The sequence below is a fragment of the Anomaloglossus baeobatrachus genome, chromosome 6 (assembly GCF_048569485.1).
Source record: "Anomaloglossus baeobatrachus isolate aAnoBae1 chromosome 6, aAnoBae1.hap1, whole genome shotgun sequence".
NCBI lineage: Eukaryota > Metazoa > Chordata > Amphibia > Anura > Aromobatidae > Anomaloglossus > Anomaloglossus baeobatrachus.
In genome coordinates this window covers 322,025,855-322,041,032 of record NC_134358.1, presented here as the reverse complement: position 1 = coordinate 322,041,032, position 15,178 = coordinate 322,025,855, and the positions used below count along the sequence as shown (strand labels likewise).

The following is a 15,178-nucleotide window of genomic DNA, read 5'->3' as shown; positions in this document are numbered from 1 at the left end:
GTAAAATGGTGGACAATATTATGAGTTTATTTATGAAGAATTAAAAATTTGACAATGTTGACAATATTGCAATTTTCGAACTTTGAATTTTTATGCTCTTAAACCAGATATTTATATCACAAAATACTTAATAAATAACATTTAAACACATGTCTGCTTTACATAAGCACCATTTTTAAACACTTTTTTTGTTAGGAAGTAGTGTTGAGCAGACCCGGACTTGAAAAATCCGGATCCACGCGGTTTCAGCGCTAGATCCGGGTCCGACCCGGACGCGGGATCGGATCCGGGATTCATTGTCAACCCGCCACTGATCCGCCGGACCTGGATTATCAGCAATCCGCTCAACTCTATTAGGAAGTTAAAAAGGTTAAATGTTTATCAGCAATTTCTCATTTTTTCAACAAAAATTTACAAAACCAATTTTTTTTTGTTTTTTATTTAGGGATCACAACATTTGAGGTGTTTTTGACGGGCCATTTATTTAGTTTCTATATACTGTATTTTATAATTTTTTTTTTTACCTTTTTGCTAAGTATGCAGAACTCCTTTAAACCATGCTCTTGGCATGATCTAACAGGTCTCCACAGACAGATTTTGTATTCTGTTGTATGTCTAAGGGTATATTTTTATATTTTTGCATATCCTCATTTTTAGTATATTAATAAATATTATATCTTATTAAAAACATACTGGGTATGTTTTTCAATTTTGATCTTCTCACCACCCGAAATATAACTTTGCTTAATTTGGTGCACAAACCGTGCTCTGAATAGTGCTGTTTACTTGTTGGTAAAAGATGCCACCAAATAGAAAATAATTGATTTTACAGTCCGTTTTGGGGACAATTATCTTTGTACTGTCAGGAATGGTGACACTGACAGGATGCAAGCATCTCTTTAAGAAGACTCCCCTAATGAGTGATTATAATGAAATGTGTTGGGAGGATGCGTTTACTGCAGATTATTGATCAAGCAATTTGAAGAGGCTGTATTTGGTATTAATCAAATTCTGATAACCAAGAGGAAAACCTCAGCTTGTATTAATTTTTTGTGCCCTGTTCATTATGGTAAGACCATTTCTTTTTCTTTGACGGGACCCACTCAGTGAGAAGGGTGGAATCTTGGGCTGCAAAAAAGGTATGTGGTTTTACAAATATTGTCCCATTGTGTTAAACCCAATTATTCCTCCAGAAGGCGGTTCCTTTATGTGAGGAAATTAGGGCCTTTGACCAACCATAAGATATGGTGGCATAGTTGTTGTATGGGATGTTGCTTGTTGTGCCTCACATACTACATTGGTCAAATTGAGCTCGGTGGCAAAATAGCATGTGTTATTTTTTATTTCACGTGCTTTTATGCAGTGATCTTTCATCACTTATGAGCACCAATTAAAGGTTAAGTTTTAGGTATTGTCTAAGTTATCCATAATTGAACCCTCCTCCGACGGTGTTTGCCATTTCTTAATTATGTATCACAACAAAACGCAAAAGTGACAAAACAAAATTGTAGCGTGATTTAAATTGAGAACTTTGCGTTCAAATTATGCCGCTTCAAGTGGCAAGTAGTGTCTAATATTACAATACCAGAATTCTACATCCGAACTAGCTAAAGTGTTTGATGTGACCATAAAGTAATTGATTCAGTCACTCAGGTATAAAAGGTAGGAAGCTGAAAAATGGCACTAGTATTTCATTAAAATATGTACTTGCTCCATGTTAGAGACTGTCACTGCCTGAAACAAACAGGCGGTCAGATATAGGGTAATTCTAGTCTTAAGGCCAAATTGCTGGCTATCCAAGGTAGTCCTACAGTATTGAAGACAGTCTATGAATGTAAAAAGAACAGTACATGTGGAATCTGTGTTGTATTAACAGACAAAATCTAAACTACAATTTATAATTAGAATTTTGACAGAAATGAGACTTCCCTACATATCCATACGTAACATATTGATAAAGCATTCTGATTGTTCTTTGCAAATCCGAAGTGAACTGTGTGGGTTCAATGTAAATCCGAGTCATCACGCTTCAATAATAAAAACATTTATAGACAGTAAAGATTTTTTTATTTTGAGATATTTTGAGATAAAAAACAGGCTTACATGTTTTTGCTCACCAAAGATATAGATATTGCAGTATCTGATATTTTTTTAACCTAAAGCAATAAGTTAATATGACAATGAGCTATCTTCCATAATGGAAAGAAAATTCAGGTCATTGCCGAACATCACTCCATTGCACAACCTATATCAATGCTCGTTTCAACAATAAAATACAACCTACATATACAAAATATGTGATGAACAATATCAAACAAATTTGCATTTTTAAAATATGCATAAAGTGCAAAAAGAGTTGGCCACTGAAAACTGCTTTTTTCTTTAAAGAAAAAAAAAATACAGAATTAGAGATATATATAAATCATTTTTGGTAAAATATTTGTCCTTAAAACGTACACTATATGAATTGCTAAAATGTGAAAGATTTTAACATATGGGAACTAGGCAGTACTCGCTGTTTGGTCCCAGCTCCGCCAAGCTGGGCAGCGAAAATGGTAGTGACTGCCAAATGTTGCAAATTTTAGTGCAGCCTCGAGTTGTGCAAAAATTCTGCAACTTTTCAAAGCTTTTTACACCAGTAGTTTTGAGTCATCAGACCACAAGTGTATTCGCTCACTAAGCTTTTTTCTCCATACTCCACCTGAATACTCAGCTGCAAGAAAAAGCCCCTTTCAGAGTGTAATAGTGGGTCATTCAGCAGATTGTTAGAGACTATGCTCACCAATGTAACACTACAAATGTAAACATAATAACTATGGTAGAACATTGTAAAAGTGCCCAGACTTCAGGAAGGTCTTGGCAGTCAATCTTGTCCTCTGAGGATGGGGAAGGGAAGTGGAGAGGAAAGAAATTGTATATTAATGAAGCACAAGCCCTCTGAACCACCCACAGCATATAATTTACAGAAAAATATGTTTTTTAAAAGAAGGATTCTAAAAAATACTCCAACAAGTAGTGTGAGGAGTTTTAATGAATGTGAAACTGTGGTGGCATTAGTGACATGTTCTAGTGATAGATCAGATTTAATAATCTGGTCCATGGATGGCCAGCTATGCACATGTATTAGGCACTTCTTACTCCAGTAAGCTTTTCGGAATCATCTACAAAGAAAATACAAGCCCACCTCATTTCCCCCAGTGTCCTTTAAGTAATATGGTGTTATTTGACTGCACTTTAAAAGTTGCTATGGCCTGGAGTCCAGTGTATTCATAAGACTTAGATGCCTGCCTGCTTAAAAGTCAAACTGTCCAAAGCTGCATGACTGTCACTACTACATGTTACACTCAGAGAGGGCAGTATAAATGGCATTCATTTTAGGGTCAATTCACAGTGTTTCTAGGAAGAAAACTAGTTTTTCATGCATCTTTGGGAATTTGTGGAGTAAGAAGGAATGGGAAGTATAACGTAATGATGTACGTGTAGAATTAAAATAAAATCAAAAACATACTTGGCTCCCAAAAAACCTTCACTAGCACCTCCTGTGAGTGACATTTCCTCTGAATACTACAGCCACCATTGATGGGCTACAGAAACAATGTTATAGGATCACCGGTGGACACTGCACTCACAGGAGTACCGGTCCAGGAGGCAAGTATGCTTCTTTTTTTAAATTCTAAGTACAATGGAGGCATTCAAAAAGGGTCTGTCCAGTATCGGACAACCTCATATACAATAACACATGTCCACATTCTGTGATCTTGTGCATATGGACCTTGAAGAGAGGATTATCTTGGACCCCTCGCTATACGCCAGAGCAAAAAACTGTTAACTGGAGTGTCTCCAGCTCAGACAGGTGCGACCTGGTCATTTGATATTACGATTTGAAGCTGTGGTTGTTCAAAAGCTTTCCAAACAGCTGGTTGTCTTGATGAAAAATCTCCTTAAAATAAGTCCACCATTTCAGCCATTATCTGTCAATGGCCACTATAAGTCTGTAACACTGTAAGGCTCTTGAATGTCTTCCTTCATTCAATCAACAGATCCGGTGTTTAAAATTAAGGAGTTAAGTACACTTTTAAAAACTGCTATTAACAGTATGAATTAATTCCTTGGTGGCTTTAGGTCACAATCCCTTCACTTCAAGTCAATTCAAGTTAAAAAAAAAAAGGCCATCACTTTGAAAACAAAGTCAAGACATCGTATTATCACTCAGGAGTTTGCTTCATTTCTGAAAGATGTTCTTTGAATAGTCTAGGAAAAAAAATACAGGAAGATTAGTAATAAAATCCCATGTGATAAGGTATAAAAACACCATTTATGACTACGTTGTATAGGCCCAAGTGTATATACAATGAGTATGTAATAACATTTTACAATAAGATCATTCAATCATCAGTGATTTTTTTCCTGTTCGCAAAACAGACCAATTGCAATCAGTGTTTTGAATCAGATTTTCAGTAGTGCTTTGTCCGTGTGGCAGCTTTATCAGCTTTTTGAGTTTCTGCACCCTCTCAGATAACATTCAGAGCATGTGCAGAAACAATTAGTAAAATCTCTTATCTGCACATGTGCTGGATCCTATTAATACCATAAAAGAAGAACACACAGCCAAGAAAAAGGTCAAGTGGAAGCACCGATTTACACAAGCCAGTTTATGGCAGTGGATTTCAATAGAATGCAAATGACTAAGAAGACTACATAGAAATGATCTCATGTTCAATTGAGTGGTACATACAGTATATTGGAGATGTTAGAAGTGCACTTTCATATTTTTCCATGATCAAAATCCTTTGAGATGGCAGATTTGAAATATTTAACTCCTCATTTCCTGTGTTACATAAAATTGCAGTATTCCCGGTTGCAGAGCAGTTCAACAATGTATAGAGATATTTTATAATTACTGGCTTATAAATTATTGCTGCATATGCAACAGAAGCAGGGGGATCTGTTGACTTAAGAAAACTGGCCAAAAATATATAAGCACCCACCAATCTGCAGAATAGCATTCATCTATTTTAAGCTAAACGTGTAAAAAAATCTTTACGGTTTATGCCTAACAAAGTTGAAAAAGCCATTCATTCTGGAAGAGTTGCCACCGAGTATTATTATTGCCAGCAACCTTTTGGCAGTTGCTTGAGCTTCAAACTATAGATTCTTCCAACATCACTTCTGGCAACACTACTACAAAGAGTAGATGGTTGTAGCTGGTTCCCACTGGTCGCTGCCAATTCGGAGATGACCACACTGTTGGCCATCTTCCACATTTGAAGAGAAGTATAATGTGTCTGTCATCTGCTGCAATAAGTTTCTTTCGTCTAGGATCCCTCATTGTTGCGCATTTCTGCATGATTCTTTAAAGAGCTTGAACAGCACTTCTTGAAATCCCAGATGTTTTCAATCCTTTGCCTGCGAGACTTTGTATAACTATCTTGGGTCTTGCTGTCTAGCCATAGTGTATGACCTGTGACATAAATGAAGAACAAAGAGTCCTGGAAGTGATGATAGGGGCGGCACAGAGCCTGATCCCAACTTCAGTCTGCCTGATATTACATGAAGAGACAGAAGAATTTGCACAAGCCTACATCCACAGAAGATCTTTCACTAATTCTTTAAGATATCTGGTACAGCTTCCTTTGTGAGTTCCTTCAAAAACTGTGTGCAAGTGATGCCATTTTGATGCAAAGATTGGTCACTCCACATATTGATTTGAATTAGATTTTTCGTGTTCATTCATTTTGCATTTTGTTAACTGTAAAAAATAAAAACTATTAACCACTTCTAATTTTAAAAATATTCTTACTTTGTATCATCCTTTCCATACTGGCCTAACAGCTTTGTACAGTACTGTATAATGGATTCTGTGTAGGGGGGAGAGTTGGAACAGCACATAATATAAAAAAACATACCTAGTAATTCATGCTAAGTACTTCACAACAAATACTCTTACAGTTTGAGGTGAACAAATAGCATAATGCACGCTATGCACACGGAAAAACCTTGCCAATTTTTATCCATTAATACCATTGGCTTACCTATGCGTTAGTACGGGCCACGGAGTTGTTGATGGAGTGGGTAATGTAGAGGTTGGGCTTACTAACATTGCACGGTAAATGTTGGAAGCAACAACAAGGATACAGAGAAGAATAGGTCCGATGATTGCACCTTCCAGTCCTAAGTAATAAGCACCACCTGCCACCGCAAGGCCAGTTAAGTATGGATGACCCCCTCTGTATGACAAAAAACAAAAAAAGGGAATTTTGTTTACTTACCGTAAATGCCTTTTCTTCTAGCTTCTATTGGGAGACCCAGCCAATTGGGTGTATAGCTTCTGCCTCTGGAGGCCACACAAAGTATTACACTTTTAAAAAAGTGTAACCCCTCCCCTCTGCCTATACACCCTCCCGTGGATCACGGGCTCCTCAGTTTTGGTGCAAAAGCAGGAAGGAGAAAACTTATAAATTGGTCTAGGGTAAATTCAATCCGAAGGATGTTCGGAGAACTGAAGACCATTAACCAAAAGAACAAATCAACATCAACAACATGTGTACACAAAAGAACAACCAGCCCGAAGGGCACAGGGGTGGGTGCTGGGTCTCCCAATAGGAGCTAGAAGAAAAGGAATTTACGGTAAGTAAACAAAATTCCCTTTTTCTTTGTCGCTCCATTGGGAGACCCAGACAATTGGGACGTCCAAGAGCAGTCCCTGGGTGGGTAAAAACAATACCTCAATAGAAAGAGCCGAAAACGGCCCCCTCTTACAGGTGGGCAACCGCCGCCTGGAGGACTCGCCTACCTAGACTGGCGTCTGCCAAAGCATAGGTATGCACTTGATAGTGCTTCGTGAAAGTGTGCAGACTAGACCACGTAGCTGCCTGACACACCTGCTGAGCCGTCGCCTGGTGCCGCAATGCCCAGGACGCACCTACGGCTCTGGTAGAATGGGCTTTCAGCCCTGAAGGGAGCGGAAGCCCAGAAGTACGGTAGGCCTCGAGAATCGGTTCCTTGAGCCACCGAGCCAAGGTTGACTTGGAGGCCTGAGAGCCCTTGCGCTGGCCAGCGACAAGGACAAAGCGCCGTGCGAGACACGTAGAGCCGGAATGCTCTCACTAGATCCAAAGAGTGCAAATCCTTTTCACACTGGTGAATTGGATTAGGGCAAAAGGAAGGCAAGGAGATATCCTGATTTAGATGAAAAGGGGATACCACCTTAGGGAGAAATTCCGGGACAGGACGCAGAACCACCTTATCCTGGTGAAAAACCAGGAAGGGAGCTTTGCATGACAGCGCTGCAAGCTCAGACACTCTCCTAAGTGATGTGACTGCCACCAGGAAGGCCACCTTCTGAGAAAGACGGGAGAGAGAGACATCCCGCAGCGGCTCAAAAGGCGGCTTTTGAAGAGCCGTCAGGACGCTGTTAAGATCCCAAGTTTCCAACGGACGTTTGTAAGGTGGAACCATGTGGCAAACCCCCTGCAGGAACGTGCGGACCTGCGGAAGCCTGGCTAGACGCTTTTGAAAAAACACGGAGAGCGCCGAAACTTGGCCCTTGAGAGAGCCGAGGGATAAACCCTTATCCATTCCAGATTGTAGAAATGAAAGGAATGTGGGTAAGGCAAACGGCCATGGAGGAAAACCGTTATCAGAGCACCAGGATAAGAAGATTTGCCAAGACCTGTAATAGATCTTGGCGGACGTTGTCTTCCTGGCTTGTCTCATGGTGGCAATGACATCCTGAGATAACCCTGAAGACGCTAGGAGCCAGGACTCAATGGCCACACAGTCAGGTTGAGGGCCACAGAATTCAGATGGAAAAACGGGCCTTGTGACAGCAAGTCTGGGCGGTCTGGAAGTGCCCACGGTTGACCCACCGCGAGATGCCACAGATCCGGATACCACGACCGCCTCGGCCAGTCTGGAGCGACGAGAATGGCGCGACGGCATTCGGACCGGATCTTGCGTAGTACCCTGGGCAGCATCGCCAGAGGGGGAAACACGTATGGCAGTCGAAACTGCGACCAATCCTTGACCAAGGCATCCGCTGCCAGAGCTCTGTGATCCTGAGACCGAGCCATGAAGGCCGGGACCTTGTTGTTGTGTCGTGACGCCATGAGGTCGACGTCCGGCGTTCCCCAGCGGCGACAGATCTCTCGAAACACGTCTGGGTGAAGAGACCATTCCCCCGCGTCCATGCCCTGACGACTGAGAAAATCTGCTTCCCAGTTTTCTACGCCCGGGATGTGAACTTCGGAGATGGTGGAGCCTGTGACTTCCACCCACTGCAGAATTCGTCGGACTTCCTGGAAGGCTTGACGACTGCGAGTGCCGCCTTGGTGGTTGATGTACGCGACGGCAGTGGCGTTGTCCGACTGTATTCGGATCTGCCTGCCCTCCAGCCACCGATGGAAAGCCAATAGGGCTAGATATACTGCCCTTATCTCCAGGATATTGATCTGAAGGGACGATTCTATTGGATTCCAGGTTCCTTGAGCCCTGTGGTGGAGAAAAACCGCTCCCCAACCTAACAGGCTCGCGTCCGTGGTGACCACGGCCCAGGTTGGAGGTAGGAAGGATTTTCCCCGAGACAGAGATGTGGGTAGGAGCCACCACTGAAGTGATGTTTTGGTTGCAAGGGAAAGAGAGATGTTCTTGTCGAGGGAAGCCGAACTCTTGTCCCATTTGCGAAGAATGTCCCATTGGAGTGGCCGTAGATGGGCGCGAATGTTGCGCGAACGGCACTGCTTCCATAGCTGCAACCATCTTCCCCAGGAAGTGCATGAGGCGCCTTAAGGGGTGTGACTGACTCCGAAGAAGTGATTGCACCCCCGCTTGCAGAGAAAGCTGTTTGTCCCGTGGTAGCTTGACTAACGCTGGCTGGGTATGAAACTCCATCCCGAGGTAAGTCAGTGATTGGGTCGGCGTCAACTTGGATTTCGGGAAATGATGATCCACCCGAACTGCTGGAGAGTCTCCAGAGTGACAGAAAGACTTCGTTGACACGCTACCCGACAAGGAGCCCTGACTAGGAGATCGTCCAAGTAAGGGATCACAGAGTGGCCCTGAGAGTGCAGGACCGCCACGACGGATGCCATGACTTTGGTGAAAACCCGTGGGGCTGTCGCCAGGCCGAAGGGCAATGCGACGAACTGGAGGTGTTCGTCCCCGATGGCAAAACGCAGGAAACGTTGATGTTCGGGTGCGATCGGCACATGGAGGTAAGCATCCTTGATGTCGATCGATGCTAGGAAGTCTCCTTGTGACATCGAGGCGATGACCGAGCGGAGCGATTACATCCGAAATCGTCTGGTCCTCACATGTCTGTTGAGCAGCTTGAGGTCCAGAACGGGACGGAATGACCCGTCCTTTTTTGGCACCACGAACAAGTTGGAGTAAAAACCGCGACCACGTTCCTGAAGAGGAACGGGAGTCACAACTCCATATATCTTTAGAGCGTCCACTGCCTGAAAAAGTGCGTCGGCCTGTGCGGGGGGTGGGGAGGTTCTGAAGAAACGAGCCGTAGGTCGAGAGCTGAACTCTATCCTGTAACCATGAGACAGAATGTCTCTCACTCATCGGTCTTGAACGTGTGGCCACCAGGCGTCGCCAAAGCGGGAGAGCCTGCCACCGACCAAGGATGTGGCTAGATGAGGCCGAGAGTCATGAGGAGGCCGTCTTGGAGGCAGTGCCTCCTGCGGCCTTTTGGGGGCGTGACTTGGACCACCACGCATAGGAGTTCCTCTGGCCTTTCTCCGGCCGGTTGGACGAAGAGGACTGGGGCTTGGCAGAGGGACGAAAGGACCGAAACCTCGATTGGATTTTTCTCTGCTGAGGTCTCTTAGGTTTGGACTGGGGTAAGGAGGAGTCCTTTCCCGAGGATTCCTTAATAATCTCATCCAACCGTTCGCCAAACAAACGGTCGCCAGAAAAAGGCAAACCAGTTAAGAACCTTTTGGAAGCAGAGTCTGCTTTCCATTCGCGCAGCCACATGGCCCTGCGGACTGCCACGGAGTTAGCGGATGCTACAGCCGTACAGCTAGCGGAGTCCAGGACGGCGTTCATGGCGTAGGACGAAAATGCTGATGCCTGAGAGGTCAAGGAAGAAACATGTGGAGCAGAATTCCACGTGACAGCATTAATCTTAGTCAGACATGCCGAGATTGCTTGGAGAGCCCACACGGCCGCAAAGGCCGGGGCGAAAGACGCGCCCGTGGCCTCATAAATAGACTTCACCAAGAGCTCTGTCTGTCAGTGGCATCCTTCAGGGATGAGCCATCGGCAACAGACACAACGGACCTAGCAGCCAATCTAGAGACTGGAGGATCCACCTTGGGAGAATGTGCCCAGCCCTTAACGACTTCAGGTGGAAAGGGATAACGCGTGTCAGTGAGCCGTTTAGCAAAGCGCTTGTCCGGAACCGCTCTGGGCTTCTGGACAGCGTCCCTGAAGTTAGAGTGATCAAAAAACGTATTGCGCGTACGTTTGGGGAATCGAAATTGGTGTTTCTCCTGCTGAGAAGCCGACTCCTCTGCAGGAGGCGGCGGTGGTGAGAGATCCAACACCTGGTTGAAGGACGAGATAAGATCATTTACTAAGGCGTCCCCCTCAGGGGTATCAAGGTTAAGGGCGAAGTCAGGGTCAGAGCCCTGAGCTCCCACGTCCGCCTCGTCGTCCTGAGAGTCCTCAAGCTGGGATCCAGAGCAGCGTGAGGAGGCCGGGGAAGAGTCCCAGCGAGGCCGCTTAGCCGGTGTCTGGGGCTGCGGTCCGGGCAGGAGTCCTCCGCCTGGGGCCTAGGGGCTACCTAGGAGCGCGCTGCGGCGCGGACCTAGAAGGGCCTGGAGGAGACAGACTAACAGGGGCCGGGGCCTGTGAAGGGCCCGGTCTGGACTGCAAAGCCTCAAGGAGCTTAGATGACCATTTGTCCATAGACTGTGCAATGGACTGAGAAAGTGACAGAGTTTCTCAGCGAAAGAGGCCAACGACAGTGACGCTGTCCCTGCAGCCTGTTCAGTGGGAGCAGGGGGATCTACATGAGCCGAGGGGCCCACAAGTGCCCTAGGCTCCGGCTGAGCAAGCGTGGCAGGAGTCGAGCATTGATCACAGTGAGGGTAGGTGGATCTCGCAGGCAACATAGCCCCACAAGAGGTACAGGCCACGAAAAACATCTGTGCCTTAGTAGCTTTGCTCCTTGTGGACGACATGCTGTTGTCTCTTAGGAGAGTGACCACTGAGTGTATATAGGAAAAGGGTATACAGCCTTTCCGAACAGATTATATATATATATATATATATATATATATATATATATATATATATATATATATATATATATATATATATATATATATCCCCCGGCACCCTAGGGGGACCAGCACCAGGTGACCGGTGTGGCTTACCAACCGCTAACGAGCGGAGTATGTCCTCCAGATTCCCTTTCGTGGATCCCCCGGAGCTGCAGAGCTTTGCTGCTGAGTAGCATCCACCGGCAGAATGCTAAAAATGGCTGCCGGAGCTCTCAGGGGGGGGTGTGGAGCCGAGGGCGGCGCCAGTAAAGAGCGGGAATCTGGAGTCCCCACAGTGGTCAATGAGGGGGGAGGGAAACATGCAAGATGCTCCAGCCCTCAAAGCCGACGTCATGTCGGCAATCCCGCCCTAACCCCTGACAGGCAGGCTCGGGGGCAGGATTTTTCGCGACTAGGCCGCGGCGAAGCCGGAGACTAAATTTAAGGCCGTGCCCGACAAGCAGGCACGGTCGGCGCGGAAGTCCGCCGAAAAGACAACGGACGGAACTACCGCAGCTTCCGGGGATAAGGTGCGACCCTCTCTGTACAGTCCCCACATGGGGACACAGAGTACCTTCCAGTTGCAGGGCCCGGTCCCTGGGGGTGAAGAAGCTCCGGTCCGGCAGGTTCCACCAGGGGCTGCGGATGGAGCGCGGTCCCAGCTCATGGATGACCGCTTAGGATCCCACTTCTCCCAGAGCCGCATAAGGGATGGTGAAGGAGACGGCATGTGGCTCCAGCCTCCGTACCCGCAATGGGTACCTCAACCTTAACAACACCGCCGACATAGAGGGGTGAGAAGGGAACATGCCGGGGACCCCATCGGGGTCCTCTTTTCTTCCATCCGACATAACTATGTATGAGAATGCATGAGTGGATGTGTGCCTCCTTCCACACAAAGCATAAAACTGAGGAGCCCGTGATCCACGGGAGGGTGTATAGGCAGAGGGGAGGGGTTACACTTTTTTAAAAGTGTAATACTTTGTGTGGCCTCCAGAGGCAGAAGCTATACACCCAATTGGCTGGGTCTCCCAATGGAGCGACAAAGAAATATACTATTCATTGCAGTGGTAGTCAAACACACGATAGGATATACTACTGCTTCAACATTGTGGTTGTATACTAAAACTACCAAAACCAATCTATAGACTACCTTATTAAAATTATAAATTTTATTAAACATATATGCCACAACATACATTACATACACCATATAATAAAATCACAGTATTTAAGGAAGAAAAAGGAGAGGGAACGAGATAGATGTTATCCCTATCCTTTCCCTTCCTGACATACAGAAGTCGGCGTCCTACAGATAATAACGCCCCCGTTCAACGACGACTATTCCCTAGTGGTTCCCTCCCTTACTCTAGACACCAGTGCTCCTTTACAATAGTTGGAAGGTTTGTGTCTCACCAAAAGAGCCCGAAGATAGTTAGTGCACAGTCTAGAGAGGGTAAGTATATATCACAAGAGTCTCATATATTTTGAGGGATAGGGGCCTACTTTTTTCGTCAGATATAGATCAGTCCACATGTCTGTGTAAGATAATTAAGATTTAATCAACAAAAATTCACAACTTGTTGCAAGAATTTCCCTACGCGTTTCGCCCTTCTCTCTTCCAATATAATGTAAGGGCTCATCAGGGGGGGTCTCAACCAGATTCATAAACTTTACTTGTAAACATTTTTGATGGATCACAGTCAATAATAAATGCCAGAAGGGGCAGAATCCATTCCACAGCAACCCAATGCTGAAGGCCCTGGGATTTTAAATCAACCTGGAGAGATTCTCTGTACCTATCTTGTAAAACAGTGACCGTAATTGATATCTAGGTACACGTCACTAAGAACAATATCCTCCTCTGATCTCTAGACACCGGGGATCGCACATTTCAGCCAAACCAGGTTTTCAAATATATCACTTGGTTTTGCTTAGTTTAAATGACAATAATTTCCTGTATCGTCATCCCATTGACTTCATATTCCTCAGGGATTAAATCTTACAAGCAGTCAATGCACAGTGAACAGCGCCACACTGAAGACATGCCCCCCTCTACTTGTATACAAGGTCCATCTTAGACCTGTGAGAATATTATAATCACTGTGTGGACCCTTGTGGTGTGCCCCATCCATGTGGCTGTGGCCAGCTTATATGGCATACTACGGTGCATTGACTGCTTGAAAGATTTAATCCCCTGAGGACTAAAGTCAATGGGATGACGATACAGGAAATTATTGTCATTTAAACTAAGCAAAACCGAGTGATATATTTGAAAACCTGGTTTGGCTGAAATGTGGGATCCCCGGTGTCTAGAGATCAGAGGAGGATATTGTTCTTAGTGACATATACCTAGATATCAATTACGGTCACTGTTTTACAAGATAGGTACAGAGAATCTCTCCAGGTTGATTTAAAATCTCAGGGCCTTCAGCATTATATTGCCGTGGAATGGATTCAGCCCCTTGTAGCATTTAATATTGACTGTGATCCATCAAAAATATTTACAAGTTACAACATAATATTTGAAGTGCCACTGAGACATATATACATTGCTGACAAAATGGTGGAGATCATCACCATATCAAAGTCTTGTTGCTTAGTTTAGAGCACCACTTTGGCAAGTTTTTTTTTTATTTCACCACCAGAGTGACTGTTACTTAACAGCTGTCTTCTGCTCAACTCCAGTTCCACCATCTTGTGACCACAGCTCCTGACTGGCCAGAAGTCAGAAGTAACAGTTACAAGCTTTCACTGTAAGCGCTGATGAATGTATTGCCTCATTCTGACTGTCATAGACTTACAATGTGAAGTGATTTCCGGCTCACCCAGCAAACACTGAGGTAATACGGAAGGCCACAAACAGAAGACAACCAGAATGGTGCTGAGAACAGAAGATGGCATCTCGTAAGTATTTTACTACGGGCAGGGACCATACATTAGTGATTTCACTCCATCAGTGAAACTAAAAAAATGCCAGAGTGGTGCTCTAAGTTAACAAAATATTTAGTGAAAATGGTAGCTACAAATGCCTCAGACCTGAAAACTCAGACAACATGGCTAGGCAGCCTTTGAGGAAGTTAATATCTACACTGGAAACCCATAATATGCTGGATCACTCCACAAGGCTGAGAAAATATAATTGCATAAGAAATAGAGGCTGAAAATACCTTTCTTGTAAAAAAAATTCTCATACAGCTAGAAGAAAATAAAAGTTTACATAATGAACAAATACAATTTGTATGGCTTATTTCTGTTAAAATAGCAATTGAGCCAACTTTAATCAAATGACCAAAAAAAACCCCAAACATTTGGTGAAAAGAAATTATGCTAAACGGGGATCTATATATTATTATATTTGTGATGGTGGGATATGGTGGGTCATGTACCATTTTGTGTGTGGGTTAATGTTTAGGCGTAATTCACTGTCCATTATTTGTATTGCTTGTGTGTACATTGTATTGTCTGTAGGTAAATCACCCCCTGTAGTGTTCCTGGCCCTAAGGGGTGCTTCACACACAGCGAGCTCACTGCAGAGATCGCTGCTGAGTCACGCTTTTTGTGACGCAGCAGTGACCTCATTAGCGATCTCGCTGTGTGTGACACTGAGCAGCGATCTGGCCCCTGCTGCGAGATCGCTGCTCGTTACACACAGCCCTGGTTCGTTTTCTTCAAAGGCGCTCTCCCACTGTGACACACAGATCGCTGTGTGTGACAGCGAGAGAGCGACAAATGAAGCGAGCAGGGAGCAGGAGCCGGCGTCTGACAGCTGAGGTAAGCTTGTAACCAAGATAAACATCGGGTAACCAAGGTGGTTACCCGATATTTACCTTAGTTACCAGCCTCTGCAGCTCTCACGCTGCCTGTGCTGCCGGCTCCAGCTCTCTGCACATGTAGCTGCT

General features: G+C 44.8%; 1 protein-coding gene across 3 annotated transcripts in view; it reads right to left on the bottom strand.

Moving 5' to 3' along the window:
- Positions 1-2,044: 2,044 nt before the first annotated feature.
- TMEM245 (transmembrane protein 245) overlaps positions 2,045-15,178 on the bottom strand; it is a 142,870-nt gene continuing 129,736 nt past the window's right edge. For 2 of the 3 annotated variants that reach the window (XM_075314929.1, XM_075314930.1), the window contains 2 exons: positions 6,033-6,227; positions 2,045-4,251 (listed from right to left, as the gene is read on the bottom strand). In XM_075314929.1, coding sequence (XP_075171044.1) covers positions 4,206-4,251; positions 6,033-6,227 — 241 coding nt within the window. In that variant the 3' untranslated portion in view covers positions 2,045-4,205. The remainder of the gene's footprint in view (positions 4,252-6,032; positions 6,228-15,178) is intronic. The other variant, XM_075314931.1, reaches the window with a different exon arrangement.